Source organism: Chiloscyllium plagiosum, unplaced genomic scaffold (genome assembly GCF_037043375.1).
Source record: "Chiloscyllium plagiosum isolate Xiang-an unplaced genomic scaffold, Cpla_swu_hap1 HiC_scaffold_6, whole genome shotgun sequence".
In the NCBI taxonomy this organism is placed as follows: Eukaryota; Metazoa; Chordata; class Chondrichthyes; order Orectolobiformes; family Hemiscylliidae; genus Chiloscyllium; species Chiloscyllium plagiosum.
In genome coordinates, this window is record NW_028270144.1 from 127,227,427 (window position 1) to 127,245,569 (window position 18,143).

Genomic DNA, 18,143 nt, shown 5'->3' on the forward strand with positions numbered 1-18,143 from the left:
AAGTTTACCAGCTTTTTGTCAGGAGCATGGGGAGTTCCAATGATGAGGAAAGACTGCACAGGCATGGGATGGTTTCCATGGAAACAGAGGGGAGGCTGAATGGAGATCTATCTTCAATGTATAAAATTACACAGGGACAAGATTGAGTGATTCGGATGGTCCAATTCTCTTCAGCAGAGAGCTCAGTAGGACAGATCTACATAAAATAGTTGTTAGAATTAGATCGGGGTGTGTTAAATGGAAGCTGTGTGGGTGTGGAACTCACTGAGACGGTGACGGGGGAGATTAAAAGCATGTGTGAAGGGGAAAACCATATGAAAAACAGGAACTGGAATTCACCCGGATATTGCCTCTGTGACCAGCACAAAGACGATGGGTTGATTGGCCTCTGTTGCTGCTATGAATTTGCAACTTTGGATGCTGGTGGCGATTGGGTAATGAGTTTTTAATGCGTATAATTGTGGGTGTGGCACTGACCACCCTTGTTCTCACTGTCCTTGGTTGGAATGGGGCACCAACATTTAATGGAGTGTCCAACTGTGGGTTCTTGAGTGGGACTAAGAACCAAAGAGTTCAGATACACTTTCACCCCCCATCAACGTCAACCATGCTGCCCATTTGTGGGGTAGTGCCCAGACCAGAAGCAGAACACACATTGTTGCCCCCCCCACTGCTCCCAGACTAACCGTGACTGCATTCCTACATTGGAGTTGAATTATCAGCTGAGACCTCAGGGTGTGACAGAGGAGGGAGGGAGGTGGCTGGTTGAGTGGTGATGATGGTGACAGGAGGTGGGGGGTGATGGGGGTGCTGAGGTGTCAGGGGGTTAGTGTTTGGGCGACATTCTGACCTGAGTGTTTTCCAAATGTTTTCCTGGCCTGCCTCCCAGCCTCCGTTCAACTGAGCTGCCACCTCCTGGCTGAACTAGCACTGCAGTCACCCATTGCCATTAGCTTGAGGTCGAATCCTGAGGTTTTCACATCCATCCATGGCTTCACCTCCCTCGTGCTATCGATTCTCTCCAACACCCTCCAGCCTCTGCGATGCCCCCCAGGCCTCACACCACCCGCCCACCCCCCACCCAAACTCCTCTAATTCTAATGTGCCCCATTCCCATCGCTCCATTGCCGGCCTCCCACCCATCCCAAGTTTTGGAATTCCTTCCTTCAACCTCTCCATCTCCCTGTGCATCGACTTTCAAAACGTGAAAGCTACCTTTTATCATGAGGTGCACACCAATGCCAACACCTGCCTGATAACAGTCCAGTGAACAATCTCGCAAGGTGGTATTTAAACACTACCTTAAGGATGCTATATCAATGCAACTGTTTGATTCTGTCAAGTGCAAACATTAGGAGAAAAAAAACATGAGTGAGAAAGAAATGCTGAGAAGTAACCACTCAGTTAATATTCAGACCTATAAAAAATAAATAAATTTAAAAGATGCCAATTTCTGCTGTTGTCAGTCGCTTCCTTGATTTTTTTTGTTGTATTTTGTTTCTGTTCTTTTAAACTGCAATAAAAATAATCATTGTTCAGATGTGGGTTCCGGGGTGTTAGGGCTGCTGCTCTCAGTCATTGTCAAAGGGGATGATGAGGATAGTCCATCTGTCATATCCTCATCTAAAAAGTCCAGGGAGTTGTCACTCGGTAGCCCAGTCGTGGTGAATTTTGGAGCAACTTTCACCCAATGGTCTCGGTTTGCCTTCACGCTCTGGTACAGAATTCCTGCCTTCGGCATGAGGTCATTCAGGAGCCTGCCAAGAAAGAGAGAGAGAGAGATGGAACAACATAAATGCCAGGAGGGTCAGTGCTGAGGGAGTGGGCACTGTCACAGGGTCAGTGCTGAGGGAGTGGGCACTGTCGGAGGGTCAGTGCTGAGGGAGTGGGCACTGTCAGAGGGTCAGTGCTGAGGGAGTGGGCACTGTCAGAGGGTCAGTGCTGAGGGAGTGCCGCACTGTCGGAGGGTCAGTGCTGAGGGAGTGGGCACTGTCACAGGGTCAGTGCTGAGGGAGTGGGCACTGTCGGAGGGTCAGTGCTGAGGGAGTGGGCACTGTCAGAGGGTCAGTGCTGAGGGAGTGCCGCACTGTCGGAGGGTCAGTGCTGAGGGAGTGGGCACTGTCACAGGGTCAGTGCTGAGGGAGTGGGCACTGTCAGAGGGTCAGTGCTGAGGGAGTGCCGCACTGTCGGAGGGTCAGTGCTGAGGGAGTGGGCACTGTCACAGGGTCAGTGCTGAGGGAGTGGGCACTGTCACAGGGTCAGTGCTGAGGGAGTGCCGCACTGTCGGAGGGTCAGTGCTGAGGGAGTGCCGCACTGTCGGAGGGTCAGTGCTGAGGGAGTGGGCACTGTCACAGGGTCAGTGCTGAGGGAGTGCCGCACTGTCGGAGGGTCAGTGCTGAGGGAGTGGGCACTGTCACAGGGTCAGTGCTGAGGGAGTGCTGCACTGTCGGAGGGACAGTGCTGAGTGAGTGCTGCACTGTCGGAGGGTCAGTGCTGAGGGAGTGGGCACTGTCGGCGGGTCAGTGCTGAGGGGGTGGGCACTGTCGCAGGGTCACTGCTGAGGGAGTGCCGCACTGTCAGAGGGTCAGTGCTGAGTGAGTGCTGCACTGTCGGAGGGTCAGTGCTGAGGGAGTGGGCACTGTCACAGGGTCAGTGCTGAGGGAGTGCCGCACTGTCACAGGGTCAGTGCTGAGGGAGTGCCGCTCTGTCGGAGAGTCAGTGCTGAGGGAGCGCCGCACTGTCGGAGGGTCAGTGCTGAGTGAGTGCTGCACTGTCGGAGGGTCAGTGCTGAGGGAGTGGGGACTGTCACAGGGTCAGTGCTGAGGGAGTGCCGCACTGTTGGAGGGTCAGTGCTGAGGGAGCGCCGCAGTGTCGGAGGGTCAGTGCTGAGGGAGTCCTGTACTGTCACAGGGTCATTGCTGAGGGAGTGCCGCAATGTCGGAGGGTCAGTGCTGAGGGAGTGCCGCACTTGTCAGAAGATCAGTGCTGAGGGAGTGCCGCACTGTCACAGGGTCAATTCTGAGGGAGTGCTGCACTGTGAGAGAGTCAGTGCTGAGGGAGTGCCGCACTGTCGGAAGGTCAGTGCTGAGGGAGTGCCGCACTGTCACAGAGTCAGTGCTGAGGGAGTGGGCACTATCGGAGGGTCAGTGCTGAGGGAGTGGGCACTGTCACAGAGTCAGTGCTGAGGGAATGGGCACTATCGGAGTGTCAGTGCTGAGGGAGTGCCGCTCTGTCGGAGAGTCAGTGCTGAGGGAGCACTGCACTGTCGGAGGGTCAGTGTTGAAGGAGTGCAACACTGTCGGAGGGTCAGTGCTGAGGGAGTGGGGACTGTCAGAGGGTCAGTGCTGAGGGAGCGCCACACTGTCGGAGTGTCAGTGCTAAGGGAGTGCCGCACTGTCAGAGGGTCAGTGCTGAGGGAGTGCCACACTGTCAGAGGGTCAGTGCTGAGGGAGTGCCGCACTGTCGGAGTGTCAGTACTGAGAGAGTGCCACACTGTCAGAGGGTCAGTGCTGAGGGAGCGCCGCACTATCGGAGGGTCAGTGCTGAGGGAGTGGGCACTGTCGGAGGGTCAGTGCTGAGGGAACGTCGCACTGTCGGAGGGTCAGTGCTGAGGGAACGTCGCACTGTCGGAGGGTCAGTGCTGAGGGAGTGCCACACTGTCAGAGGGTCAGTGCTGAGGGAGTGCCGCACTGTCGGAGGGTCAGTGCTGAGGGAGTTGCACACTGTCGAAGAGTCAGTGCTGAGGGAATGCCGCACTGTCGGAGGGTCAGTGCTGAGGGAGCGCCGCACTGTCGGAGTGTCAGTACTGAGAGAGTGCCACACTGTCAGAGGGTCAGTCCTGAGGGAGCGCCGCACTATCAGAGGGTCAGTGCTGAGGGAGTGGGCACTGTCGGAGGGTCAGTGCTGAGGGAACGTCGCACTGTTGGAGGGTCAGTGCTGAGGGAACGTCGCACTGTCGGAGGGTCAGTGCTGAGGGAGTGCCGCACTGTCGGAGGGTCAGTGCTGAGGGAGTGCTGCACTGTCGGAGGATCAGTTCTGAGGGAGTTCCCCACTGTCGGAGGATCAGCGCTGAGGGATTGCCGCACTGTCGGAAGGTCAGTGCTGACGGAATGCCGCACTGTCGGATGGTCAGTGCTGAGGCAGTGCCACACTGTCAGAGGGTCAGTGCTGAGGGAGTGTCACACTGTCGGAAGGTCAGTGCTGAGGCAGTGCCGCACTGTCGGAGGGTCAGTGCTGAGGGAGTGCCGCACTGTCAGAGGGTCAGTGCTGAGGTATGTAGCACTATCGGAGGGTCAGTGCTGAGGGAGTGCGGCACTGTCGGAGGGTCAGTGCTGAGGGAGTGCCGCACTGTCGGAGGGTCAGTGCTGAGGGAGCGCCGCACTGTCAGAGGGTCAGTGCTGAGGGAGCGCCGCACTGTCAGAGGGTCAGTGCTGAGGGAATACTGCACTGTCATAATACGTTAAGGAGGGAATTCCAGGATTTTAACCCAAAGACACTGAAGGATTGTGATATGTATTTCCAAGTCAGGATGGTAAGTGTCTTGGAGGTGAACCTCCAGGGGGAGGTATGACACAGTAGTGCCTATGATGCATCCTTCAGACCCCTCTTTGGGGAAAAACAGACACCCCTCACTAGCCGACTCACCAATCGCTGCCGATTGCTGCTACCCCCTGATTGGCTTGTGTTTGGCAAATTCTCCTGACCTTTCAACTTACTTGTACGTTGGCATGGCAATATGTTCCATGAAGCTAATCTGAAGTTCTGGAACATAGGCCTTTTCTCTGTCCATCATCTCAAGAGGATGGTTCCCCATTGCCTTTTCCTGCAAGAGATTAGGGAAACAAAGTGGAAAGGTCAAAGAGCTGGTTAGGAGGTAACCGCTGTGGAAAGTGTCATCACCTCCTGGCCTGGAGTCTATCAAAGATCTCACTACCACATCTGACCCCAAGGTGAGCTGCTAACTCCATATTCATTACAACTGTGTGAATATGGTTATGATCCCCAGTTGATGACATTCCAGGAGAAATCAGATCCCAGAAAGAAATCTGGCTTGATTGATCATATTTTTCTTAATTTAGTAAACAGGGTGGCCAGCCACGGGAACATTGTCACACATTAGCCAAAAGACAGAAGTTTATTACACAAAAGGGTAAAACAAAACAAAAAAAAAGTTGAGGTATACAACAAGGTTAGAAAAAGATCTGAAAACACACAGCAAAAGCTTCAACCTTTTCCCCAACACCATCATGTCACAGTGATTGTAATGCAGAGAAGTTAGTCCTGTCTACCACACCATTAAGTTCGATGAAGCTGAATGTCAGCAGGTTTTTCCTGGGAACTGTGAAGTCTTACACAAACACTCAGAAAACTGAGAGCTAAAACTTTCTCAGCTTTTAAATAATCAGCAGATTTCTAACCAGGCATCCAGGTCTGTAAGTTGTATTGATTAAACTCTTTGACTTAGGTAACTGCATTCCCTGAAATATACTCCTTTTTTTAAGGAATAAAACTAAATATAATTCTCACACCAGTTCAGTATCTTCTGAATGACCCTCAGAACTATCCATCTCTGAGTTTTTTTTTTAAACAAACACTAATCCTTGATTATTATAAACCAAAAATAAGCCAATAGCCTTCAAAACCTTGTTGTAAAGCAGTACAGGACATCAACATTTCAGGGTGCATGCTCTCTGGTACATTCTGGGATATGAGAGTGTAGTGCTGGAAAAGCACAGGTCAGGCAGCATCCAAGTAACAGTATAATCGATGTTTCGGGCATAAGCCCTTCTTTAGGAATGATTTCCGATGATGGGCTTTTGTCTGAAGCGTCGATTCTCCTGCTCCTCGGATGCTGCCTGACCTGCTGTGCTTTTCCAGCACCACACTCGCGACTCTAATCTCCAGCATCTGCAGTCCTCACTTTCACCTACATTCTCGATGTATCACTCCTCCAGAACATTGTAGTGAGTCATCTTCTTGAATAAAACAAAATCGCTGATGACCCTGCAATTGTTTTAGGATCTAAGTTCTTGATTTTCTTCTCTAAACCTGTCCGCAGTGGCACAGTGGTTGGCACAGTGGTTAGCACTTCTGCCTCAGCGCCAGAGACCCGGGTTCAATTCCCACCTCAGGCGACTGTCTGTGTGGAGTTTGCACATTCTCCCCGTGTCTGCGTGGGTTTCCTCCGGGTGCTCCGGTTTCCTCCCACAGTCCAAAAGATGTGCAGGTCAGGTGAATTGGCCATGCTAAATTGTCCGTAGTGTTAGGTAAGGGGTAAATGTAGGGGTATGGGTGGGTTGCGCTTCGGCGGGTTGGTGTGGACTTGTTGGGCCGAAGGGCCATTTTCCACACTGTAATGTAATCTGTAATGTAATCTAATGTGCAGATTTAGATGGGTTGGCCATGCTAAATTACCGATAGTGTTCAGGGATGTGCAGGCTAGATGGGTTAGCCATGGAGAATGCAGGAATGTGGTGGGCCTGTGTGGGATGCTCTCTGGAGGGTTGATGTGGACTCATTGGGCCAAATGACCTGCTTCCACACTGTCAGGATTCTATTCTCTCTCTCTCCCTTTCTGTTCTTCCTTCTTTAAGATCCCTATTAATACCTTGGCCAAGTTTTTAGCAATTGGACCTGATGTCTCCTAATATGGATTCATGTCAAGTCTTGATAAAGCCTCCAGAAGAGTTACGGCCATAGTAGTGGATTAAAGGTGCTATATAAATGCAAGTTGCTGTTGATTTATAATTAATGTTCCTATTACTTTATAGAACTCGAGTCCACAGACAGTCAGCGACTTTCAGGAGTGAAAGTCCAGATCATTTCCATTTCTCCAAGGTATCGTAGAAAATTTATAATCAGTATGGTGTATCCCAATGGAACAGTTAACACATTCACGTACTGACTTACCAGATCTCCTTGTGAAAAGAATTCTTTATATATCAGTTCCTGGTGGGAAGAAACAAGAGAAATCTCTGAGTAATGGATTCTCTGCAGAAGACAGCTAGTGAGTGACAATCATATTGACAGTGGGATGGGATGACCAGTAAGACACAGAAACACACAAAGTGTAAAAATAAAGAATTGTTGCAACACAAAAGGAAGCCATCCAGCTCATTGAGAGCTTGCACCAGCTTTTCAAATGAGCATCACTCCCCAGTACCAAACTCCTGCCTTTTCCCCTTCTCCATTTCGATCCAAATGACCATCCAATTGCTTGAATGCTTCAATTGAATTTGCCTCCACCACATTTGCAGATTGTGCATCCCAGACCCGAACTACTCACTGAGTGAGAAAGCTTTCACTCACATCACCCTTCGCTTCTTCTGTATCTCCCTTTAAATCGTCTTGTTCCTTTTCACCAGTGAGAACACATGACTTGTGTGCAGGCGAAGATCATGCAGCAACTTTGGTCTTTTCCACCATTCAACAAGATTCGTGCGTGGCCTCAAATCCATCTTCCTGCCTGCCCCCAATAACCTTCGACCTCTTGGTCATCATCACAATCTACACCAACAATAATGCATTGGCAATTCAGGCAAAGTGCTTCCAGGACACAGGAAACAGGCTGAACTCTGTCAAACATGGCAAATGCATTGCTGCAATTGCCAAGCCTACTGTCTCTGGGTTGGGCTTTAAACACTGTAGGCCCCACCAACCCCCAAAATCTCACCTTCTGTGGAATACCTGGGCACCACAATTTGTCTCGGAGTCCAGAAAACTGGAGGAAAGCCTGGGATAGACAAAATACACACCTCTGAAATAATATCATCCACTCTGAGCCAACATCTCTATAACCAAGGTCCAATCAGGGCTGACCAGATGGAATTCATTCTAGAGATATGTCAGGGACAAACAAGGCAAGTCACCATAGTCCTATCAGACCCACAGATGCTCTCTCACTAGAGACAGAAAGACAGTGAGAGAAAGAGCGATCGAGATCGAGATAGAGATAGAAACAGAGACAGAGAGAGAGAGAGAGAGAGAGACAGAGGCCATAAGACCCCATCTACCACCCCTGAAAAAAAACAGGAAATGACTCCACCACAGGAAATGACATCACCAACCCAAAGAAACCCAAACATATAAATAGAAAGCAGGAATTATCAGCAGTGCTCCACCTGGAGGCCCACTGAAGATGTTACCTAGTAGGGTGATGAAACGTCTGGAAATGAACCTTCCAGCTCAGCGAGCAAACCTACATCCAGAACCTCAACCTGAGCTACAAATCTTCTCAAAACCCGCCATCTTACATGTCTCAATTAAGTCACCTCTCAATCCTCTTCTCTCTAACGAAAACAGCCTCATGTCCCTCAGCCTTTCCTCATAATACCTTCCCTCCAAACCAGGCAGCATCCTGGTAAATCTCCTCTGACCCATTTTCCAAAAGCTTCCACATCCTTCCTATAATGCGGTGACCAAAACTGTACACAATACTCCAAGTGCGGCCGCACCAGAGTTTTGTACAGCTGCAGCCTGACCTCATGGCTCCGAAACTCAATCCCTCTACCAATAAAAGCTAACACACCGTATGCCTTCTTGCAACTCTATCAACCTGGGTGGCAACTTTCAGGGATCTATGTACATGGACACCAAGATCTCTCTGTTCTACACTACCAAGAATCTTACCATTAGCCCAGTACTTTGTATTCCTGTTACTCCTTCCAAAGTGAATCAACTGACACTTTTCCGCATTAAACTCCATTTGCCATCTCTCAGCCCAGCTCTGCAACTTATCTATGTCCCTCTATAACCTGTAACATCCTTCAGCGCTGTCCACAACTCACTGACTTTAGTGTCATCTGCAAACTTACTAACCCATCCTTCTACGCCCTCACCAGGTTATTTATAAAAATGACAAACAGCAGTGGCCCCAAGACAGATCCTCGCAGTACCCCACTAGTAACTGAACTCTAGGATGAACATTTCCTATCAGCCACTACCCTCTGTCTTCTTTCAGCTCGCTCATTTCTGATCCAAACCACCAAATCACCCTCAATCCCATGCCTCCGTATTTTGTGCAATTGCCTACCGTGGGGAACCTCTCAAACACCTTACTGAAATCCATATACACCACATCAACTGTTTTACCCTCATCCACTGTTTGGTCACTACCTCCAAGAACTCAATAAGGTTTGTGAGGCATGACCTACCCTTCATAAGATCGTGTTGACTATCCCTAATCAACTTATTCCTTTCTAGATGATTATAAATCCTATCTCTTGTAACCTTTTCCAACACTTTACCCACAACCGAAGTAAGGCTCACTGGTCTATAATTACCAGGGTTGTCTCTACTCCCCTTCTTGAACAAGAGGACAATATTTTCTACCCTCCAGTATTCTGGCACGACTCCTGTAGACAACAATGATATAAAGATCAAAGCCAAAGACTCTCCAATCTCCTCCCTGGCTTCCAATCTGGCCTAGGGACTTATCTATTTTGACACTTTCCAGAATTGCTAACACCTCCTCCCTGTGAACCTCAATCCTGTCTCGTCTACAATGGCCTGTATCTCCATATTCTCCTCGACAACATTGTCTTTTTCCAGTATGAATATTGATGAAAAGTATTCATGGAGCGCTTCCCCTATCTCCTTGGACTCCACGCACAACTTCCCACTACTATCCTTGATTGGCCCTAATCTTTCTCTAGTCATTACTCTATTCCTGATATACCTATAGGAAGCTTTCGGGTTTTCCTTGATTCTATCTGCCAACGACTGCCCTTTGTCTCCTCCTGGCTCTTCTTAGCTCTCTCTTTCCTGGCTAATTTGTAACTCTCAACCACCCTAACTGAGCCTTCACATCTCATCCTAACACAATCCTTCTTCTTCCTCTTGACAAGAGATTCAACTTTCTTAGTAAATCATGGCTCCCTCACTGGATCACTTCCACCCTGCCTGACACGCAGTAGCTGTTCCTTGAACAAGCTCCACATTTCAATTTTGCCCATCCCCTGCAGTTTCCTTCCCTAACCTATACATCCTAATTCTGCCTAATCACATCCCCCAGCTATAACTCTTGTCCTGCGGTATATACCTATTCCTTTCCATCACTAAAGTAAACATAACTGAATTGTGGTCAGTATCACCAAAGTGCTCACCAACCTCCAAATCTAACCCCTGGCCTGGTTCATTACTCAATACCAAATCTAATGTGGCCTCGCCCTTGTCGGCCTGTCTACATACTGTGTCAGGAAACCCTCCTGCACACACTGGACAAAAACTGACCCATCTAAAATACTCCAACTATAGTATTCCCAGTCAATATTTGGAAAGTTGAAGTCCCCATAACGACTACCCTGTTACACTTGCTCCTATCCATCTTTGGAGCAGAGTAGGTTAACAGGGATACGATTAAGATATGTAAAAGTATGAAGGGTCCTTTAGTTCACTGACATTAGTACTACACCACCGCCTCACCCTTATTATACAAGGTCCTACTGAAGACCTGAATTAAAGCTGCCTCTCCCCCACTCTCAGGCATTGCACTGCAGACCTGAGCTGCGTTCCTCCAGCTATCCAGCCGGTCTGGACCGTAATCTCTGGTCTGCCTTTCCCCTGCACTTCCCTATATCTCCTCTTGTTCCTTTGAGGGTTTCTACAAGTCTCAAACTCTGACCAAGCTTTCTGGTCACTACCCTTAAAATCTCCTGATCATACTCAGAGTTGATCTTGACCTCATTTGAACTCTTTTGGGCTATCTTTGTGACCTTGGGTCAGTTTTAAGCTCAGTAGCAGCCACCTACCAATGCCCAAGTCTGAACGCACACCCATTCTGATTCTCCCCTCCCTCATTGTGTTTGATAAGACCCCTGTTGGTGAAACGACCAATTCTCACTGTGGGGTCTCACATGTCACCGAGGCCTCTCCCCATTCCTACTGACGTGACCTCCTGTACCCCTCTGAGCCTTCAGAATCCCAGGTCAAACTATGGGTTGAGCTGCCTAGCTCCTATGTAGTGAAGGTGATGGAGCAGTAACGTTACTGTGCTCCAACAAGCCCAGGCTTTTACTCCACGGGCACGAGTTCAAATCCCACCAGGGCAGCTGGTCAGAGTCAAATTCAATTTAAAAAGTTAGTTTCAGCGATGAGAACTATTAAATGATCATTGGTTGGTGTAGATGCACTTACAAAGTAAGAGCAGGAGTAGGCCACTCAGCCCTGCTGTAGCATTCATTATGGTCATTCACCTCAGTGCCCTGTTCCCTGACTCTTCCCATTCTCTTTACCTCTAAGATCTATATCTAATTTCTTCTTGAAAACGTTCAATGTTTTTACCTCAACCTCTTTCTGTGGCAGAGAATTCCCCAGGCTCCCTGCATTCTGGGTGAAGATATTTCTCCCCCATCTCAGTCCGAAATGGTCTACCCCATATCCTGAGACTGTGACCCCTGGTTCCCCTGTGACTATGACCCATCCGGTTTCACTAATATCTTTCGGGGAAGGAAATCTACTGTCCTTACCAAGTCTGGGCCTACATGTGACTCCAGACCCACAGGTTGGCTCTTAACCGTTGTCTGAAATGGCCAAGTGAGACTGTCCATTGAAGAGGAATCGGGAGATAGGCAGTGAATGTTGGCCTTCCCAGTGATGCCTATGTCCAATGAAAGAACATAAAACACTCCACAATTCTCCTCCATGACCCCACCTCAGTTTCTCTACTTCACCATGATCTCAAAAGTTGCTTCTTGACCATGTTTCTAATCAAGATGCCTTCAAACATGGCCCAGTTGTTCTTTGGTATTGCAGTAAGGCCTCTGCAGCCTTTCTCATGGACCGGTGGTCTTCGAGGTGCTACAGAAATGCTGCCTGCCCTGTCAATGTTATTGAGCTGGGAGAAAGTGAGGACAGCAGACGCTGGAGACACCACCCACGCACTCCACCTCCTCCAAGATTTCCATTTCCCCGGCCCCCAACGCCTCATCTTCACCATGGATATCCAATCCCTCTACACCTCCATCCGCCATGACCAGGGCCTCCAAGCCCTCCTTTTCTTCCTCTCCTGATGTCTCCAACAGTACCCTTCCACCGACACTCTCCTTCGTTTGGCCGAACTGGTCCTCACCTTTAACAATTTCACCTTCGAATCCTCCCACTTCCTCCAGACCAAAGGGGTAGCCATGGGCACCCGTATGGACCCCAGCTATGCCTGTCTCTTTGTTGGCTACGTAGAACAGTTGATCTTCCGTAATTACACCGGCACCACTCCCCACCTCTTCCTCCGCTACATTGATGACTGCATTGGCGCCACCTCGTGCTCCCGTGAGGAGGTTGAGCAATTCATCAACTTCACTAACACATTCCACCCTGACCTTAAATTTACCTGGACCATCTCTGACACCTCCCTCCCCTTCCTGGACACCTCCATCTCCATTAGTGACGACCGACTTGACACTGACATTTTTTACAAACCCACCGACTCCCACAGCTACCTGGATTACACCTCTTCCCACCCTACCTCCTGCAAAAATGCCATCCTGTATTCCCAATTCCTCCGCCTCCGCCGGATCTGCTCCCAGGAGGACCAGTTCCACCACAGAACACACCAGATGGCCTCCTTCTTTAGAGACCGCAATTTCCCTTCCCACGTGGTTAAAGATGCCCTCCAACGCATCTCGTCCACAGCCCGTACCTCCACCCTCAGACCCCACCCCTCCAACCGTAACAAGGACAGAACGCCCCTGGTGCTCACCTTCCACCCTACCAACCTTCACATAAACCAAATCATCCGCCGACATTTCCGCCACCTCCAAACAGACCCCACCACCAGGGATATATTTCCCTCCCCACCCCTTTCTGCCTCCTGCAAAGACTGTTCCCTCCATGACTACCTGGTCAGGTCCATGCCCCCCCTACAACCCACCCTCCCATCCTGGCACTTTCCCCTGCCACCGCAGGAACTGTAAAACCTGTGCCCACACCTCCTCCCTCACCTCTATCCAAGGCCCTAATGGAGCCTTCCACATCCATCAAATTTTTACCTGCAATCATTTATTGTATCCGTTGCTCCCGATGTGGTCTCCTCTACATTGGGGAGACTGGACGCCTCGTAGCAGAGCGCTTTAGGGAACATCTCTGGGACACCCGCACCAATCAACCACACCGCCCTGTGGCCCAACATTTCAACTCCCCCTCCCACTCTGCCGAGGACATGGAGGTCCTGGGCCTCCTTCACCGCCGCTCCCTCACCACCAGACGCCTGGAGGAAGAACGCCTCATCTTCCGCCTCGGAACACTTCAACCCCAGGGCATCAATGTGGACTTCAACAGTTTCCTCATTTCCCCTTCCCCCACCTCACTCTAGTTCCAAACTTCCAGCTCAGCACCGTCCCCATGACTCGTCCAGACTTGTCTACCTGCCTATCTTCCTTTTCCACCTATCCACTCCACTCTCCTCTCTGACCTATCACCTTCATCCCCTCCCCCATTCACCCATTGTACTCTTTGCTACCTTCCCCCACCCTCCTCCCTGACCTATCACCTTCATCCCCTCCCTGACTCACCTATTGTACTCCATGCTACTTTCACCCCACCCCCCCCACCCTCCTCTCATTTATCTCTCCACCCTTCAGGCTCTCTGCCTGTATTCCTGACGAAGGGGTTTTGCCCGAAACGTCGATTTTTCCTGCTCTTCGGATGCTGCCTGGACTGCTGTGCTTTTCCAGCACCACTCTGATCCAGAATCTGGAAAATCAGAGTGAGAAAGTGTGGTGCTGGAAAAGCACAGCCGGTCAGGCAGCATCCGAGAAGCAGGAGAGTTGGCGTTTCCAGCATAGTCTCTTCATCAGGAAGCCATTGCATTTTCCCCAGCTCACACCACCACCCCACCACCCCACCCCTCCACACACACAACACACACCTGCCTCTTACCGCTATCTTTGTTGTTGTCTTCCAGCCTTTGGTCTGATCATTGAGGTCGCAGGCAGTCATCAGCAGGCACAACAACAGCGAGTGATGCTTGGGGTTGGAATTGTTGTAAGCTACGGGAGATAAAGGAGGTCAACAGGACGTCAGGCAAACACCTCCGGCTGGGGAGTGGGGTTTAGGGGAGCTCGGGAGGAGAGGGAAAGCGTGAGGGAGACCCCTACCATTCGCCAGCCACACCTCACCTCAAGCCAAAATCAAAAGACTGAGCTCACGAAACAAAAATGTTCACCTCAGGTTTGCAAGAAGCAAGAAAGAAACAGAAATACCTGCATTTATGTAGCACCTTTCGCATCCTCAGGGATGCCCTGATGGTCTTTTATGACCAATGAAGAGCCTCAACCAATGAAATGCCTTTGAAGTGTTATCACTGTCCCAATGTAGGAAATGTCTCCTCATCTCCATTGTAAATGGCCTGCCCTATACCCTTACAAATTCCATATATGGTCAATAGTTCAGGTCCAAGCACTGTCCCCTGCAATATTCCACTCACTGTATTGGAAAAAGACCCATTCCTACCCAGTGTTTGTTTCCTGTCTGCCAACCAGTTCTTTATCCATATCAGTAGACTACACTTAACTTTCCACGCTAAGTCCACCATTCTTTATTGAATAAAACAATTCTACAGCCAAACGTCAACAAGCCTGTACCTACTCTTTTCAGGAAAGCTCTTCAATTAGTTCCACTTAACCCTGTCCTTACCATTTAACCCTCCCCTTACTCCTTAACCCTGCCATTCCCCTTGTTCCTGTTCCTTTTACAAGTGGGAAGTTTGACTCTGTCTAACATACACATGATTTTGAAAACATTTCCCGAATTTCCTCCCAACCATCTTCTCTCCAGGAAGAACAGACTCAGTGTCTTCAATCCACCCTCATCACTGAAGTTTCACAACCCTGGAACCTTTCTGGTAAGCTGCTTCTGCACTCTCTCCAATGATTTTGAGACTGTTCTCCCAGTTCTAGATTAATCCCATAACAACTAATGCCCTCTCTGTCAAATCCCCTCAGGATCCAGTGTGCTTTAGTAAGATCCTCTTTCATTCTTCTAAACTCTAATGAGTAAAGGTCAAACCTGTTCATTCTTTCCATATATAACAAGTCCCTTTGTCCCTGGAATTAGTTGAGATAACCTTCTCTGGAAGAGACAGGAGTGAGGAACAGAATCTATTAATACATCTATAATCTGGACTGAATTCATCAAATCCCTACTGTGAAGAAGCTGCTCCTTTATCAAGGTTATGCAGTCCTTGGAGTATTTCTTCAGAGAGGTCGTACACCGACACAGACTTAAAAAGTCTGGGGTTAAAAGGTTTTAGGGCCAATTTAATAATAGCTAACAGATACTGCCTCAGGCTGAAGGCTTTCAAGTTTTGTAACAAAAACAAACACTTGCACAATGAAAGGGGAGTGGCCAGTTCTCCCAGCTCAGCTTCTCTCTGGTTTGGTTTGGTCGTTAGCAGTTGTGTGAAGAAACCCTGCTGGACCCAAAGAAGCAGGTCCTTGCTGATCTCTCTCAGACATTCCACTGCCAGACCCTGGGTTTGATTTTACCTTTTGTGCCAAGGGGTGTTTATGGGGATTGTTGCAAGTATTTGGAACAGCATCATTAATTTGGGATGATCTGTTGGGTTTGGGGAGAGGTTAAGGTATTCGGCATTCTTTTCTCTTTTGGTTGTGTTTCATTCGGTATTCTTGGAAACAAATTCTGTTTTGTTTAAAACTAAGTGGTTTGACCAGCTGCATCCCTCCTGGAATATCCGCGTTATACCTGCTTAAAACACCGAGCAAAGTTAGGGTCTGAAATGTTTTGAGGGGGTCTGGCCTGGTGCATTACCCTATAGTGTGGAAACAGGCCATTTGGTCTATACCAACCCTCTGAAGAGCATCCCACCCTACTATCCCTATCCCTGTCACCCTGCATTTCCCATGACCAATCCACCCTAATCTATGCAGCTTTGGACTGTGGGAGGAAACCAGAGCACCCGGAGAAAACCCACATAGACACGGGGAGAATGTGTAAACTCCAGACAGACAGTCGCCCGAGGGTGGAATCGAACCCAGGTCCCTGGCGCTGTGAGGCAGCAGCGCTAACCACTGAGCCACTGTGCAGCCTGTGTAATTAGTGGGAAACATGTCACCCTGCATAATTCTCTCACTACATGAAGGAACAAGATCTGGTACCTTTAACCATTTCTTGCAGCTGTGGGAAAATACGTAGGTGATGGGCCACGTCAGTTGCTAGAATAATGTCACGCATCATGTCCAGCATTCTCTGGTAATCCTGTGGAGAATAATGAGTAAAGTGTGAATTTTACATTGAAACCTGTCGATGATAGGGACACTGGCACAAGGTAATTATCAGAAACACTGGAGGCTTGTCGCTTGGGTTCTCCTCTTTGGACTGAAGAAGAGTCGTATTGTACACGAAACATTAATTCTGTTTCTCTCTCCGCAGATGCTGACAGACCTGCTGAGTTTCTCCAGTACTCTTGATGTTTGTTTCAGATTTCCAGCCTCTGCAGTATTTTGGTTTTTATTCTCCTCTAAAGTACCATATCATCGTCCCGAGGGTTACGTTGATCATACACTCGATAGGACAAACCCACATAAACGCAGCAGCTACAAGAGCAACTCAGAGACTAGGAACACTGCTGCAAGTAACTCACCTCCTGACTACCCAAAGCCTGTCCACCATCTACAAAGCTCCAGTCAGGAGGGTGATGGAATACTCCCTACTTGCCTCCAACAACATTCAAGAAGCTTGACAAGATCCAGCTACTTGATTGGTACCACACCCACAAACACCCACTCCCTCTACCACCAGTGCCCAGTAGCTGCAGTGTGTACCATCTACAAGATGCACCACAGAAACTCACCAAAGATCCTCAGACAGCACCTTCCAAACCCACGACCACTTTCATCTAGAATGACAAGGGCAGCAGATACATGGGAACACCACCCCCTCCAACTTCCAGGTTGCACCTGGAGTATTCCAGCCAATTTGGGTCCCTTTACTTGAGGAGGGATGTACTTGCAGTAGATGCAGTTCAGAGGAGGTTTACTAGAGTGATTCCAGAGAATTGTCTGATGTGAGAGATTGAGCAGTTTAAGCCTATAGTCTATAGTTTAGAAGAATGAGAGAAGATCTAATTGAGGTCTTTGAGATTCTAAGGGGATTGACAAAGTAGACACAGAAAGGATCACGTAGGGCAATTGAGAACAAGAGGTCACAGTTTTAGGATAAGAGGCGGCAGATTTAAAACAGAGAGATGAGGAGAAATTACTTCTCCCAAAGGATCATGAATCTGTGGAATTCACTCCCCCAAAGTGCGGTAGATGCTGGGACGCTGAGTAAACATAAGGAGGAATAGACAGGTTTTAAGTAGTACTGGGTTGAAGGGTTATGGGAAATGGGCAGGAGAATTGAATTAAGGACAAGATGAGATTAGCCATGATTGTATTGAATGGCAGGGCAGGCACAAGGGGCTGAATGGCCTAATCCAGCTTGCAGTTCTCATTCAAGGAGTCAATAAGTGTTTCAAGAGTGTGGGGCTGGAAAGGCACAACAGGTCAGGAAGCATCCAGGGAGCAGGAGAATCAAGTTCATCAGGAAGGGCTTATTGCCCGAAACGTCAATTTTCCTGCTCCGCGGATGCTGCCTCATCTGCTGTGCTTTTCCACTCTCTCAACTCTATCTCCAGAATCGGCAGTCCCCCCCTGCTCCTAGTTAGTAAATGTTTGTGTGTGAGAGAGAGAGAGAGAGTGTGTGTGCGTGAGGGTGTGTGTGCGCGTGTGTGCAAGTGTGTGAAAGAGAGAGACAGCGAGTGTGTGTGTGTATGCGTGAGTGTCAGAGAGAATTTGTATGTGTGTGAGTTTGTGTGTCTGACAATGTGAGAAAGAGAGTGTGTGAGTGTGCGTGTGTGAGAATGTGTGTATGTGTGAGAGAGAAAGTTTATGTGTGAGTGATAGAGAGAGTGTGTGCATGTGTGTGTTTGTGGGTGCGTGTATGTGCGTGAGACTGAGAGAGAGAAAGTGTGTGTGTGCGACAGAGAGTGTATGTGTGTGTGAATGTGAGAGAGAGAGTGTGTGTGTGTGAGAGAGAGAGAGTGTGTGTGTGTGAGAGAGAGAGAGTGTATGTGCGTGAGTGTGTGTGTGGGGGGGGGTGGAGGGGTGGGGTGGGAGAGAGAATTTGCATGCATGTGTGAGAGAGAGAAT

At 49.1% G+C, this 18,143-nt stretch overlaps 1 protein-coding gene across 4 annotated transcripts in view; it reads right to left on the reverse strand.

The window, feature by feature from the left end:
• Positions 1-1,106: 1,106 nt before the first annotated feature.
• Positions 1,107-18,143, reverse strand: part of pde2a (phosphodiesterase 2A) — a 541,714-nt gene continuing 524,677 nt past the window's right edge. For all 4 annotated transcript variants that reach the window (XM_087988442.1, XM_087988444.1, XM_087988443.1 and 1 more), the window contains 5 exons: positions 16,110-16,209; positions 13,873-13,982; positions 6,910-6,948; positions 4,716-4,822; positions 1,107-1,757 (listed from right to left, as the gene is read on the reverse strand). In XM_087988442.1, coding sequence (XP_087844568.1) covers positions 1,529-1,757; positions 4,716-4,822; positions 6,910-6,948; positions 13,873-13,982; positions 16,110-16,209 — 585 coding nt within the window. In that variant the 3' untranslated portion in view covers positions 1,107-1,528. The remainder of the gene's footprint in view (positions 1,758-4,715; positions 4,823-6,909; positions 6,949-13,872; positions 13,983-16,109; positions 16,210-18,143) is intronic.